General features: G+C 37.0%; 1 protein-coding gene across 3 annotated transcripts in view; it reads right to left on the bottom strand.

Annotated features, from left to right (window-relative positions):
- Positions 1-14,589, bottom strand: part of DCX (doublecortin) — a gene marked incomplete at its 5' end in the record, with an annotated part of 108,570 nt that overhangs the window by 91,709 nt on the left and 2,272 nt on the right. For all 3 annotated transcript variants that reach the window (XM_079124698.1, XM_079124696.1, XM_079124697.1), the window contains one exon: positions 8,153-8,493. In XM_079124698.1, the coding sequence (XP_078980824.1) occupies positions 8,153-8,493 (341 nt within the window). The remainder of the gene's footprint in view (positions 1-8,152; positions 8,494-14,589) is intronic.

Here is a 14,589-nt window from a genome sequence, read left to right as displayed (position 1 = left end):
AAAAAAGAAAATAACAAGTGTTGGGGAAGATGTAGAATAACTGAGAACTCTCATAACTTGCTGGTGGGGAGAGAAAATGATGAAGTCACTTTGGGAAACAGTTTGACAGTTTTTTTTTTTTAATTTTAAGTATGCACATAACATGCAACCCAGAAAAGCCATTCCCTGTTATTTCCCCAATATAAATAAGAATATATACCTACAAAAAAAGTTCTACATGAATATTCATAGCAACATTATTCATAATAGAAAAAGTGGAAGCAATTCAAATGTCAATCAACAGATGAATGACTAAACACTATTTGGCTTATTCAGACAATGGAATGCTATTCATTTATAACAATGAATGAAGTATTGATACATTTAAGAGCATGGATGAACCTTGAAAGCAAGCTAAGTGAAGAAAATCAGGCACAAAATACCACATATGATTCTTTATTTATTAAATTCCTGAATAGGAAAATCTATTAAGACACAAAGTAACTGAGTACCTAGGGATGGGATAGGGGATGGAGTTGGGAAGTTGGAAGATGCCTAAGTTTTCAGAGTTTCTTTTGGGGATAATAAAAATATTCTGAAATTTTTTGTGGTGATAGATGCAAAATTGCATAAATATAGAAGTCACTGATTTGTATACAAAAATAGGTGAGTTGTATGGCATAGGAATTATATCTCAATAAAGTTATTAAAAATGCATCTTTTCCAGCTCAGTTGGTAGAGTGCTTGCCTCCCATGTACAAGGCCCTGTGTTCAATCCCTAGCACTACAAAAAAAAAATGCATCTTTATCCATTCATCAATTGAAGGGAAAAAAATGCATCTTTCAGACAATGTTCTGTCACTTCAAAGGGATGGAAATAATGAGAAATATTAAAATAAAGAATTAAGAGGTCAGCTACTTCAACAGTTGGAAATGGAACATTCTGTATCCCTGAATAGATCAATCTCCACTTGATGAGCCTCTTCAGGCTATTCAAGATATAGGAATGCATTTGACACTAATGCTAGCCACCCCTACTTGCAACCATCTTTCTCCAGCACTGAAAATAAGCACTACTGCAGGGAACATGCCTTAATAATGGCACTGTTGAATATTTGACATAATTCTAGCTGTCTGCCTTTTGTCTTGCTTTGTTTGTGAATCTTCCTCTTTCTACCCTTCATACCATCCACGTTGGAAAGACAATGTCAAATTAAAATCACAAGTATAAAAATATGTTTTGGTCAAGTCATTAGAGGTAACAAGAAAGATCTGAACATAAGAACTGTACAAATACCATTTAGGGACCATTCTAGAAAACAACATATCCATCAAAGTGAGTACAACATCATGCTGGCAATCCGAGGAGCATAGAAAAGTGGAGTGCACTGAAAGTAGCTTGGTGAAAAAAAATGTTTAGACAGATCAATACTCTGAGATGAAAACTCTGTTATCCTAGAATTTATATTAAGGTCACATACTAAGATCTACTCAAAAACTGAGACCCAAAGAAGAGATGTAATTGGCCCCACATCATATAGCTAGTAGAAAACAGAATGAAGATTAGAACTCAAGTCTGAATTTGTCTGGGGATCTTTCTACGTGCTGAATGTTAGACACTGACAAATTAGTAGTGTTGAAGATAGGAATACTGAGCAACAGCTTTTGATCAAAATGTCCAAGTCCCACCTTGATAACTGTTTAGAACCAGGACCATCTCATCAACAACAAAACTCCAAGAACATGAATTGCTGAAGAAATAACAAATTGCCAGGGTAAAAATTGGTTCTTTCTGTAAGGGCAATATGTCTGATGTTTGGCCACCTCCACCATAAGCCTTCTTTATAAAGTGCAAACTATTACAACATGTGTGGGGAAGCAGTTTGTAAACTCTCTCCTTTCACAGAGCCCACCCAGCTTTCCACCTTTGTTCTTTTCTACTCCATCCTCAAGCCAGTCTTCCCAAAGCCTGTCTCCAGGCATCTATGAAAGGTTGGAGAGGGAAAGTTCTGGTAATATAAATACTTTCCTAGTCTTAATTTTCTCAAGTGAAGGTCAATGATAAGTGACCTTCCTCTTGGGGCATAATTTATGGCTACATGACCTTATCTATTAAGCCCAACATTGACTGACAGGGTCACAACACTGGAAGAAGAGAAAGGTTGGCTCTGGGAGAACTAAATGCCAAGAAATGTATGTAAGACCAGACATAACTAAAGCAGGCAGAGATAATGAAGGAAAGACAAACTAGCTATATGGGCAAAAGACACATCCACCTTGGGAAATGGACTCATCATTTCCAAGGTTAAATTCTGACCTGTCTTCCTGTATTTCCTACAATTGCCTTTGTGCTCATGGTACCCACTTATTCTGTATAGTAATTTGGAAGTCTCAAGTCTTTCCTAGCATATTTAGCAGCAGCTCAAAGTCCTTCATGCTGTTGTTTTCCTATTGTGCTTCAAATGTTTCCTTAAAATTCCTATTCTAAGGCTGAGGCAGGAAGATTGCAAGTTCAAAGCCAGCCTCAGCAACTTAGCAAGAAAGGCCCTAAGCAACTTAGCAAGACCCTGTCTCAAAATAAAAAATAGAGAGGGCTGGGATGTGGTTGAGTGCCCCTGGGTTCAATCCCCAGTACCCCCCCAAAAAAATCCTATTCTAGAGTTCCCAGGCTATAGATAACCTCTTGGAATCAGTTTAAACCTCTCCTGTTATTCTGATACCTAAACTCCCTGGTCCAAGTAGTTGATAATAAAAAGTTAGACAGAAACATGAAATAAATTCATCCAATTGAATACTGGCCTAACAAAGCTAACATAAATAGTAAAGTTCTGCTTGTGTCTTAGGTACATATCTTGAGGCTATAATGAATCTTTTCTTGCACAGATCCTATGTGTGGACAAAACTGAACCTAGAGATGCCAATCAGTGTAGCATGAAAATGGATAGTATGAGGACCAGCTGCACTCCTATGTATGATGCCAAAAAACTGGAAATCTATTATTAAAACTCTGTACCTCTAACAGAAGCATCATGTTTTCTGCTTTCGGAATTGATTTTAATACTAGATTATGTATCTAATTAAACCACTATTTTCAAATGAACCAGAATTTTGTTTTTCAATTTTTACACACCCATGACCCTTTATGCACAAAGATCAATATGTGGGTTGATTAGGGAAATTATTATTTGGATAATTTTGCCCAACAAAAGTACTACTTCTGAAGTCAAAGAATCAAAAGAACAACCTCACCTGAGAATATAGTAATACATATAATCCTCCAACCTTCCATCATTTCCTCCTTGATTGACCTTCTAGAAATTCATTTTGGCTCTTCAGAGTAGTCAGGGTCCTACCAACTACTTCTTATTGAGGAGAGAAATAAGTTTGAACCTCTTCACACTAGTGATTAGCTTTTCTAACAACTTTTGACAAATATTTCCTCCACAAGAAGTCAGGAAACCAGTCTTCTATACCAGCAAAACATAAGCCCTAAAAAGGTTAAGGACTCCAAAAACACATCCATGCAAAATAAAAGCAAGCAAAGAAAAAAAAGGTATAACTATGGTTTCTTGTCCATCAATAAAAAACAATTAGCCAACTGGTATACAGGAGAACAGAAGTAACAACAACTCAGTATAATCAACTAAATCAACTGGGGTCTTTTAGCTGATCACTACTTATAAGAAGGGGACAAAAACCACTTAGTTTGGTTGAGCTGGGATTCAATTAAAAAATATACTGACATCAAGTTATGACCTTGATTTCATGAATAAAATATTTTATAACAAATAGACTTCACTATACTCTATCCTTTCCAACTTAGTGCCTAGTGCTACATGTAGCCAAAGACAGTCACTGGAATCTCATCCAAGTATATTCAACCCATTGCAGCACATGTGCCTTTGGCCTCTACAGAAGATCCTATTGCAGTAGTAAGAATACCCACCAATAACCAAAGTGACCAACAGGTGTTAATATTAGCACTGTGTGTTATCACTAGCACAGGGAAATGGGATGAGCTCCAAAATTTCAAGTGTGGCAACTTTCAGTATACTTTCAGTATACTCAGCAACTATTTTGTAATTAGTAGGTTGGTCCACACACTCCCAAATTTTGTTATTTAATGTCTTTGCTGTAACAACACAATGATATTTGATTTGTGGGTTACCCAATGCATACCAGTCTTACCAGTGAAAGTTAGGGTACTTAGTTCTTGATCATTCAGCATCTTCTCTAAAGAGCATTTCTATGTTCTCCATATATACATGTAATTTCATTTAAAATGTTTATGGTTAAAGATTGGGAAATCCTGGGTCTAATTAAATAAGTTTCCTCACTGTCTATGTTCTCAGAACATTTAATGTGCTAATGAACACCATGAATTTCTAAGGAAGGTGTAACATTTATAGCATTTTATAACCTTATCTGACCACAGAAACTTTTCTGAAGAACTTCTAGGGGTGGGATATGGAGACAGTTCTCCTTAGAATATACTTTGGGAAATACTGATTTAAATGTCTGCCCTTAAACTCAAGATGGATCAAGGATCTAGGCATTAGACCAGACTCTGTGCCTACTATAAGAAAATGTAGGCCCAACTCTACATCATGTCAACTTAAGAACCAGCTTCCTCAACAAGACTCCTAAAGACAAGAAATAAAATTAAGAATCAATAAATGGGATGGTATCAAACTAAAAAGCTTCTTCACAGCAAAGGAAACAATCAAGAATGTGAAGAGAGAGTGTACAGAATGGGAGAAAAATCTTTGCTGCCTGCACCTCAGCTAGAGTATTAATCTCCAGGATATACAAAGAACTTAAAAAAACTTAACACCCCCCCAAAAAATAACCCAATCAATAAATGGGCAAAAGAACTGAATAGGAACTTCACAGAAAAAGAAATACAAATGGTCAACAAATATATGAAAAAAAACTCTAGCAATTAGAGAAATGCAAATCAAAACTACACTGAGAATTCATCTCACTCCAGTCAGAATGGCAATTATCAAGAATACAAGCAATAATAAATGTTGGCAACGATGTGAGGGAAAAGGTCATACATTGCTGGTGGAACTGAAAATTTGTGCAACCACTCTGGAAAGCAGTATGGAAATTCCTCGGAAAACTTGGAATGGAACCACCATTTGACCTAGTTATCCCACTCCTCAGTATACACCCAAAGGACTTAAAATCAGCATACTACAGTAGCGCAGCCATATCAAAGTTTATAACAGGTCAATTTACAATAGCTAAGCTATGGAACCAACCTAGGTGCCCATCAACAGATGAATGGATAAAGAAGTTGTGGTATATATACACAATGGAATATTATTCAATCATAAAGAAGAATAAAATTATGGCATTTGCTGGTAAATGGATACAACTGGAGACTATCATGCTAAATAAAATAAGCCAATCCCAAAAAAATAAGGCCTAATGTTCTCACTAATGTGCAGATGCTAATACACAATAAAGGTGGGAGATGGAATAATAGAAGTTAATTGGATTAGACAAAGGGGAATGAAGTGAAGGGAGGGAGGATGGGAATAGGAAAGACAGTAGAATGAATCAGACATAACTTTCCTATGTTCATATATGAATACACAACCGGTGAAATTCCACATCATGTACAACCACAAGAATGGGATCCGAATTAGAATAAGTTGTACTCCATGTGTATATAATATATCAAAATACACTCTACTATCATGTATATCTGAAAAGAACAAATAAAATATAAATAAATAAATATCTGCCCTTAGTGACTTCCAAGTAGAATACTAGATGTAAGAGCCTGGGTGGGATATGCAATCTTTTGGAAACCCCCTATCACTTCTGATAGACCTAAGGATAGTGTCTGGAACATTGGAAGAAGAGGGCTTTTCAGAATGTCTCCCTGAGCCATGTGAGAATCTCTTTATGTCAGTTCATTCAATCAACAAACGTATGTAGAGTATCTGTAGTGTAACAGGAGCTGAATATAAATAAATAAGAAAGGGAGAAAGGAAGGGAAGGGAAGGGAAGGGAAGGGAAGGGAAAGGAAGGGAAGGGATGGAAAAGGAAGGGAAGGGAAGGAAGAAGGTTAGGACTACTTTTACTGTACCTAGTGGAGACATAAGTTTTCAAAGATAAAATAACATTTGAACAAGGCCTTAAAAGATGACCCCTTGTGGGGTCAGGGTGGGAAGAATGAGACATTTGAAAGAGAAGGAACTGTATAGAGAGACATACAGATGTCTGAAAGGACCTAGGAGATAAAGGTGCCATTTTACATATTAGGAGTGATTACAGAATGCTCAGAAATGGTACATCTCCACAAAATGTTGGAAACTCTTAGTAATAATGATAGAAGTAAAGTAGGTGGGAGAGAGCTAACTTTAGTTAATACATATGTAAATTGTCATAAATATAATTTAATGATAAATTATGTGTAAATGTATGTGTGTTTTAATTTACACAGTGCTTTCACATCCATTATTTCATCTGATCCTCACAAGAATCCTGTGAACCTGAGCAGGGCAGGTATGATCGGTCCATTTGTACAAAGGAAGATTGTGCAGTTCAGGACAGTTGAGTGGTTAGTCCAAGGTCATATATTAAGTGGCAATATAAAGACTAGAAACCAAATCTTCTGAATCCCAGTCTTATGTCTTTGATTTGTATTTTTCTTAAATTACTTCAGAAGGTTGAAGGTATAGGGAAGCCTCATTCAGGCCTAAAATAAAGAATATCTTTCCAAAAACACAGCTGTTGAACAGTAAACTAGAATGTCTTACGAAATGGTTGTAGAGGATTTCCCTATCTTAGATGGGAGAGTAAATGTCATATTTTCTAAATTCAGTGTCTACTCTAAGATCCAATGATTCTAAAATTTCTAGATCCTATATCTCCCAGATGAGGTATTGGCAATTAAACTTGTTCCTAAGCAGCTCCTTTTTATTATATACACAGTGCTCAAAAGAGAAATACTATTAGAGAGATGCTTAAAAGTTGGCACTTTTCCTCACATCATAGGTAAGCCCATTGTTTTGGTACAACAAACACAAATAGGAGATACTTGCCTCTAGGTATTTCTCAGATCATATAATTATAGAAGATAAATAGAATACACTAATTTATCAAAATAGTTAAGTATACAGTATTTGAGAATTTTTTCCCCTAAAACTCAAAATCTTGGAGCACACTTTATAATCAGAATTGGGAGAAGGCACAACAACATTTGAATACTAGCCATTCATTTTGATGCAAGGTGAATCTGCTTTTTTAGTTGTTTAAATAAAAAATGTATTTTAAGAAGTAGAATTATGGACTGATAATAATCCACATTTGTCTTCTTTGATGGGGGACCAGGATTCTCTTTAGAGCCAATAGAACCAGCCACTGTTCCAATTCTCTTGGAATATTTTTTGCCATATATTTACAGATCCCTATGCTCAAGAGAATGGTGCATCTGTCTGATAGAGACGCCTGGCTGCATTCTTTCCTAGATATTAATATAGGTGGCACTTCAGTAGTATAACCAATGACATGAAGAACCTGATTTGGAGGGGAACAGATGGCACCATCTTTCTTGGGCTAATTTTAGGATCCTGAAATAGTCCTTTTCTCACACAAACCATCAGTGCAACCAAATTAAGACAATCATGTCACATGAAAAAGGGAAAGAGGAGAAAAACTTGTATAAGGCAAAGACAATAAACTAGCGGCTTCAGTGCTTCCCCCTTTCTGACTCCTTTCATAGCATGACAGTCACTTCAATCTTCTTTCACCAGGCTGGATACAAAATACCAGTATGAGGGTATTTAAGAAAAAACAGTGATAAGCTCTAATCTTCAGTCATACGTATTGAATAATCAAAGCTTATTGTACACTAGCTAACTTCATGCTTGTAAGAATTTATGGAATCTAGTTCCTAAGACATTTTTTTCCTTAGCAGATAAGGAATCTGAAGCTAAATAACCATTATACCTGGCAAATTCAATTTCAAAGTCTCAGATTCCTGTCACATTGCTTTTCCTACTGAAAAGAGCTTTTCCTCCTAATGATACTATGTAATGTCATATAAGGATGAAATGAGGACGAAGAGTCCCTCAACCAGAAACAATGGTTTGTTTATAAGACAGTTATCCAATGATTTTGAAAAGTGAGAAGACTACTTTGAAAAGGTACTTACCTGTTTTCCATCCAGAGTGTAGAGCTTTTTGACAACCCCAGTCTCTAGCTTTATGGCTTCAGTGATATCAGTGAGGACTTGCTCAAAAGAGTGGGCTGTCTTCTTGTTCAGGAGCACACGCACGGCCTTCCGAGGTTTCACCCCGCTGCGAATGATGGTCACCAGCTTGGGGCGTACAAAGTCTTTGTTCTCTCTGGCCTGGGCACTGTTGCTGCTAGCCAGGGACTGGGGAGCTTTCATATTGGCAGATGTCTTCACGTTGACAGACCAGTTGGGATTGACATTCTTGGTGTACTCGACCTTTTTAAAGAAGTTGTCTGAGGAACAGACATAGCTTTCCCCTAAGGGAAGAAATAAGTAGTTAAATGATAAGTTCATCAGCAGATACATGGACTCTAACCAAACTAAAATACACTGACACTGGAGTAGGACTTTTGGAGAAAAGGTGATAGTAACCAACCCTAAGTCAAACTCCTGAATGGACTCTCTAACAACTTAGTCCATTCAAATTCAAAAGTAATCAACAAAAGATGTTTCAATATAATGGCATAACTTGTTGAAGAACTCTGTAAAGTTAAGTGTTATAAGGACAATGAACACTTCTAAGTTTAATTTAACAAGTGGGGTTCTCGAATTTAATATGGTTCTATTGGAATTTAAACACTTATGTTAGTTTCTAGGATGTTTATTAACTTCTGGGGCATTACTGGAGCATTTTTACCATGTCTTTATTTCCTAATGTTCCTGTACTTAATTTGGAACTCCTGATCCCATCACTTCATTATATTATAAACCAAGAACTTTCAGAGCTATTACATTTTTATTCCAACTTAAAGTGAAGCAAGTAACCTTGCATATCAGGCATATTGTACACTGTTGGTAAGAAGCCAGACTGTCATTTGCACAAAATATTTAAGTGGTGGAATATTGAAATGTAAACTGTGTGTGTATGTGTGTTGAATGTCTACATGTGTGTTTAAATATGTCCTTTACTGCTCACTCCCATATCTAGGTGGAGACAGAATCTAAATAATAAACTGTACACACACACATGCATGCACACACGCACACACACACGAACACATCTTTCTTTAGTTCTTGCATGAAAATACTCTTCCCTGCTTCTACAACCCACCTTACATCTTCTTATCCTCCTGGATACCGCACACTACATCTGTGTGTTTAGGGTCATCTTCACCAGTACTTCCCTTGGCTACCATAGTAATGAAGTGCAGATGTGAGAATACATCAAATAGCCTGATTTATGAATTGAAGAGAACTAGTGTAAATTTTTCATTTACCTTGGGCTAGGGGCAATGACTAATGCAGAGGAAGAAATGGGCCAGAGGCAAGAGGAGGGGATTAAACACCTGGGACTAGACATGGAAGAAATAGGAAAAGATGTAGGTTCAGCCTGGGGGAGAAAATATTGAGGAAGGTTGAATTTTCAGTAAAACGCATTAGCCTCAAGGTATACAGAAGTTCATTCAGAGGTTGAGCTGCAGAAGCAGTCTGATTTAATCAGTCTTACATCATCAGTAATAATCTAAATAAATAAATAAACCCTAGTCAGTGCAAATAGACCATTAAACACAATTATAGTCTGATGGCTCTTCCCCTTCCTTTGGTCTCAGCAGGAGAACCACACAGAGACATTTAGAAATGCCAGGTTGATAACTCACTGTCTTTGCAAATATGGATCGTTTTACTATAGCACAAAATCCTTTAAGTCTTATTAATTAATAAATTTCTCAGTGCTAAGAGAAGATTCAGTCAGAATATCTAGTGTACCTTCAAGGACATTTATGTGTGTGTGTGGAGGGGGAAGGCAAGTAGCATTCAAAGCTGCCCTCAGTCTGAGAGGCTGATGGTGTTCCATCTCAACAAGAGAACCAAGGGATGGCTTATAGGTAAACAGAGGCACTGATTTCCTTTTAGTACACACATGAACACCCAGATGGGAGAAACAAAGACACCAGCTAGTAGAAACCTTAATTTCTCTGGCTTTTTTTTTCTGGTTAATCTAACTTAACTCAAGTGATTGAGTCTAGAGTCTTTAATTTGTAAATTAACAGGGAAAAGGGGCTTTTTCAGTTACCCCATATATTCATATCCAACATCTCACACACACTAGTATGAGGGTACTAGAAAGAGTACCCTCATACTCTTGCCTTAGCACTTCACCAGATTCATAAGTACCTTCCAAGAGATCACTGCCTTTGAGTCAGATGTTTTCCATTACTTGTCATGCACTTTAAAACTCTGTCAGACAACTGTGTGGTGTGGAAATGTGCAAGACTATATATTTATGATTTCCTTCATCCACAGTCTCTTCTGTAGAGTCAGCTGTGTAGCCCTATTAGGACTCTGGACATTTTTGCCCCCATCTCTTAAACCTCTTAAGCCTCTGAACTATGAGTATGATTAACTACCCCCAGATGAAAATGAACATGATGGCAAACAGCTAGAGTATCATATGGCACCCAAGAACTTTCCAGAGGGCCCAGCACTCAGCCAAATCTATGTTGAGCACTTTTGAGGGTACATTTGAGTCACTCTACTCTCTCCTTTTGGCCTGAATACAGAGTAATGGAAAAAGAACAGCTGATATGATGTCAGTCAGAATGGAGTACCTAACACTTCATAGTTATGTGCCCTTGGGCCAGATACCTAGCCTCCCTTGGCTGCAGTGAATTGCCTGCAAAGTGGGGGTGCTAAGAATACTTACCTTATAGAACCATTGTGGGCTTGAATAAGATGATGGATAGAAAGTGCTGAGCCCAGAGACTAGAATACAGTAAGCACTTCATAAATTTTTATTGTTACTATTAAGCCCCTCAAATAGTGGAATAGAGAGGAGAACAAGGAGGAAAGTGTGAAAAAGGAAAGGAGGAAGAAAAAGCTGAGAGAAAGGAAATGGAATGAGGAGTGAGAAATAAAAGAAAGAAAATAGAAAACAGCAAGGTCATCAATCTTAGACTTGAGCTGTGATGACTATACAGCTTGAACACTGCTGGGATCCTATGCCTCAAAAGCAGGATTTCATGCTACTTGGGAGGAGGTTTCCAGTTGCCACAAATACCAAGTGCGGGAGCTCTGTAGCTAAGATCCAGCAAAGCCACTGCTGATCCCAATGAGGACAGAATATTTATGGGGGTTAAGAGCAGTGACTTGGGGGTCAGACTGACCTAGATTCAAATTCCAACCAGGTACTGAGGAACCATATGACTTCAAGCAAATTGCTTGTCTCTCAGTCTCAGCTTTTTCATTCACAAATTGAAAGTATTTCACCAAGTATACCTGAATCCCTTCTAGATCGAAAGATCTATGTGAAGAAATTTTCTTCTTTTTTTCCATCACAAGCAGGTTTGAAAAAATAAAACTGTTACAGTAATTAAATGTCAAAGAAATAGGTGCTTCCACCAAGGACCCTCCACTTCTACTACTGGAAAGATATGCTGCTTTGCTATACTAAAGCTTCCTTGTTCTGATTTTACAAGCATTTGCAATGTCTATTGCCAGAGCTTGGTGCTTCTTACTCATCCAGCTGCCTGGCAATTGAAGCTGGGTGAGGTGTGCTGCACCTTTACACAGCTGGGTTCCCATCCTGCCATAGCTTCCAGAAGCTTCCCACCTCCTGGGAACCTGGAAGGAAAACTGGTTTCAAAGCCAACCAAGGTGACAATTTGCTGGAATTGACAACTGGCTTTAGGGTGAGGGGTTGAGGAAATGAAATCATGGAAGCACAGCTAAAAGGGGAGAAATGGAACAAGCCATGGGTTCAAAATGATCTAATGTCTACTTCCCTTCACTTTTAGGAGGACCTTATTTTCAAAAGCATTAAACATATTAATCTCTTCTCAGAGCAAGAGCACTTTTATAAGGGCTTTTTCCTCTCCAGGGCTTCCTAACTCAAGAAAGAAAATATTAAATGATACCTTTATTGTATTTTATATTAAAATATTACATTATGATTTCTTATATTATCATGCCTATGAATCCCTCCTAGATATCTTAAAATCCCTGGGTCTCTTTTTTGGCAATGTGTTTGCTTTAGTAGAGAATAAATTAGTGAAAGGTGGTTTCATCTCATTGAAACAAACAATGGCAAAGGAACTGGATCATAATGTCATCATACAACATAGATTTCCCAAGACTGTCCCAATTATAAATATTCTGTCCCATAGTCTGCACAATAATGCTCAAACTTGTCTAAATTTGCATTAATAAAAGCTATCTAGTCTTAAATAAACCCACAAAATTGATCTGGTACATACATCCAAGGAAGTGGGAAAAAGATTAGACAAAAGGGAAGGAGAATGATTATATAAGGAAAGACAAGACAAAAGACAATACCACCAGTGGATTTCATTCAATGGCCTACTGGGGATACAGCTATCTAGGGTCACATCTTATGTGGCCTTGCTCAGACCCTTCGTGTATCCAAGAAGCTGTGGAAAAACTGACATCAAAAATCCAAGTTTGTTGCTAACTGCTTCCCTTGATACTTTCAGCATCTGACAAGCAGACAGTGCACTAGAGATACTAGACAAAGGGGAACACAAGGTCACAGTGATTACCAAGCAGTTACTTTTTATTTCACTCCATGGGCATTTGAAAACATCTTTAAGACCTACAAAGCAAACAACAACAACAAAAAATACCAAGGATTTCTGCATTCATAGAAATTCTTAACACTGTTTATTGCTGAAGAGGATTATTGAGATCACCTAATCTAATACTTCCCAATTCTAAGTGCTCATAAGAACCACCCCGCAAGATCTGTAAAAACAAATTCTGCGGTGCTTTCTCTGGGGATTTTTATTCAATAGGTCTGAGGTGTGGTCCAAGAATCTATATTTTTCTAAAGTTCTGAAAGATGTTGAAAGGTAGCCAGGTTGGGAACCACTGGCCATTATTACCCCTCATTAGCATCATCATTCTCATTATTTTTGTTTTTCTCATTATTATTAGGCTCTCATCATTAATGATAATGACACTTTAGTCACTTTAGTTGTACCTTGTCACTGTTTTTCCATACTACATCTAATTTTATCCTCACAATCACCCTAACAAAAAGGCAGGTGTTACAAGTCTCTCTTTATAGTTAAGAATATTATTCACAAAAGATATACAAAATGTGATCTGGAAATACAATGAAACACCATTCCACAATAAAAAGGAACAAAGTGCTGATACATTGTACAACATGGACAAATCTTAAGAACATTATCCTAAGAGAAAGAAGCACAAAAGAACACATGCTGTATGATTTAACTTACATGAAACATCCAAAATGGGTAAATCTATTGATACATAAATTAGATAAATGATTGCCTAGATATGGAGAGGTTGGAAGGAATTGGTAGTGACAGCTAATTGGTACAGGGTTTCTTCTTCAAGAGATAGATGAAAATGGTCTGAAATTAGATTACAGTGATAATTGCACCTCTTAGTTAATTTTCTAAAAATCATTGACTTATAACTTAAATTGGTGTTTCTGGTATACAAATTATGCTTTGAAAAGATTTTTTTTAGAGAAAACAATCATTCTGAAAAAGAAAACATTAGTCACATTGATGATAATGGCAAACCTATGCTCAGGTAGCTAACCAGTTACAAACCAGAAAGACTCAAAAAGTAATAGTTACTCTTTACTGAGTGTCTCTGTGTGCCAGGAAGAACAGCAAGCACTTCATATCCATTATCTTATTTAATTCTCAAAGCAGCTACTCCCATATTACAGATTAAAAACTGAGGCTCAGTGTTTAATGCTTTCTCCAAGTTCACACACACTAGCATTTGGAAGATCCCAAATCTGAACTAAATCTAATTCCAAACATTTATTCTCCCATTATATCCTGCTGCCTCTAACACTAGAACCCAGTACACCTGATTCTTCATGCAGGAATCTTTCCAAACTTTTGCAATTTGAAGCTATCAGAAAACAATGTGCATGTTTTTTATATTTTCATTTAACCTCTTCCAAAGTAAGTAAAGTGAAGGGGGAAATATCCATTTTTCCTAGATGAACAGAACACAATAGAAGAGGTAAAGACCCATTTTCTTTATTCTCCTCTCCTAGTGCCCTTTCCCATTTGTCTCTACAGCAGTAGGAAAATTGATCACATTTATCAACATTAACCCAGAGATACCCCTGAATTTACTTGACAGAATGGGCAGTACTCAGGACTGGAGGAACATTGACATTCATTGTGATTATGTTTATAGATGACATGTGAATAAATGCAACTGAGCCCTATTCATAGGCTACATTATCTGGGAACTAACCAGGAAGTAACACTGCACCCAAAGTGACCCAGAGATGATAGATGAAAGGGGTCCAATCTATCAAGGATTCAAGAGGACTCAAGTGAAAAGAAAGCTGTGATCTCTTCAAAATTACATTTGATACCTATTGAAATGAGATTATTTGT

The sequence above is a fragment of the Sciurus vulgaris genome, assembly GCF_902686455.1.
Source record: "Sciurus vulgaris genome assembly, chromosome: X".
Lineage (NCBI taxonomy): Eukaryota > Metazoa > Chordata > Mammalia > Rodentia > Sciuridae > Sciurus > Sciurus vulgaris.
Note: the sequence above shows the minus strand (reverse complement) of the source record. Positions and strands in the feature narration are given on the sequence as shown.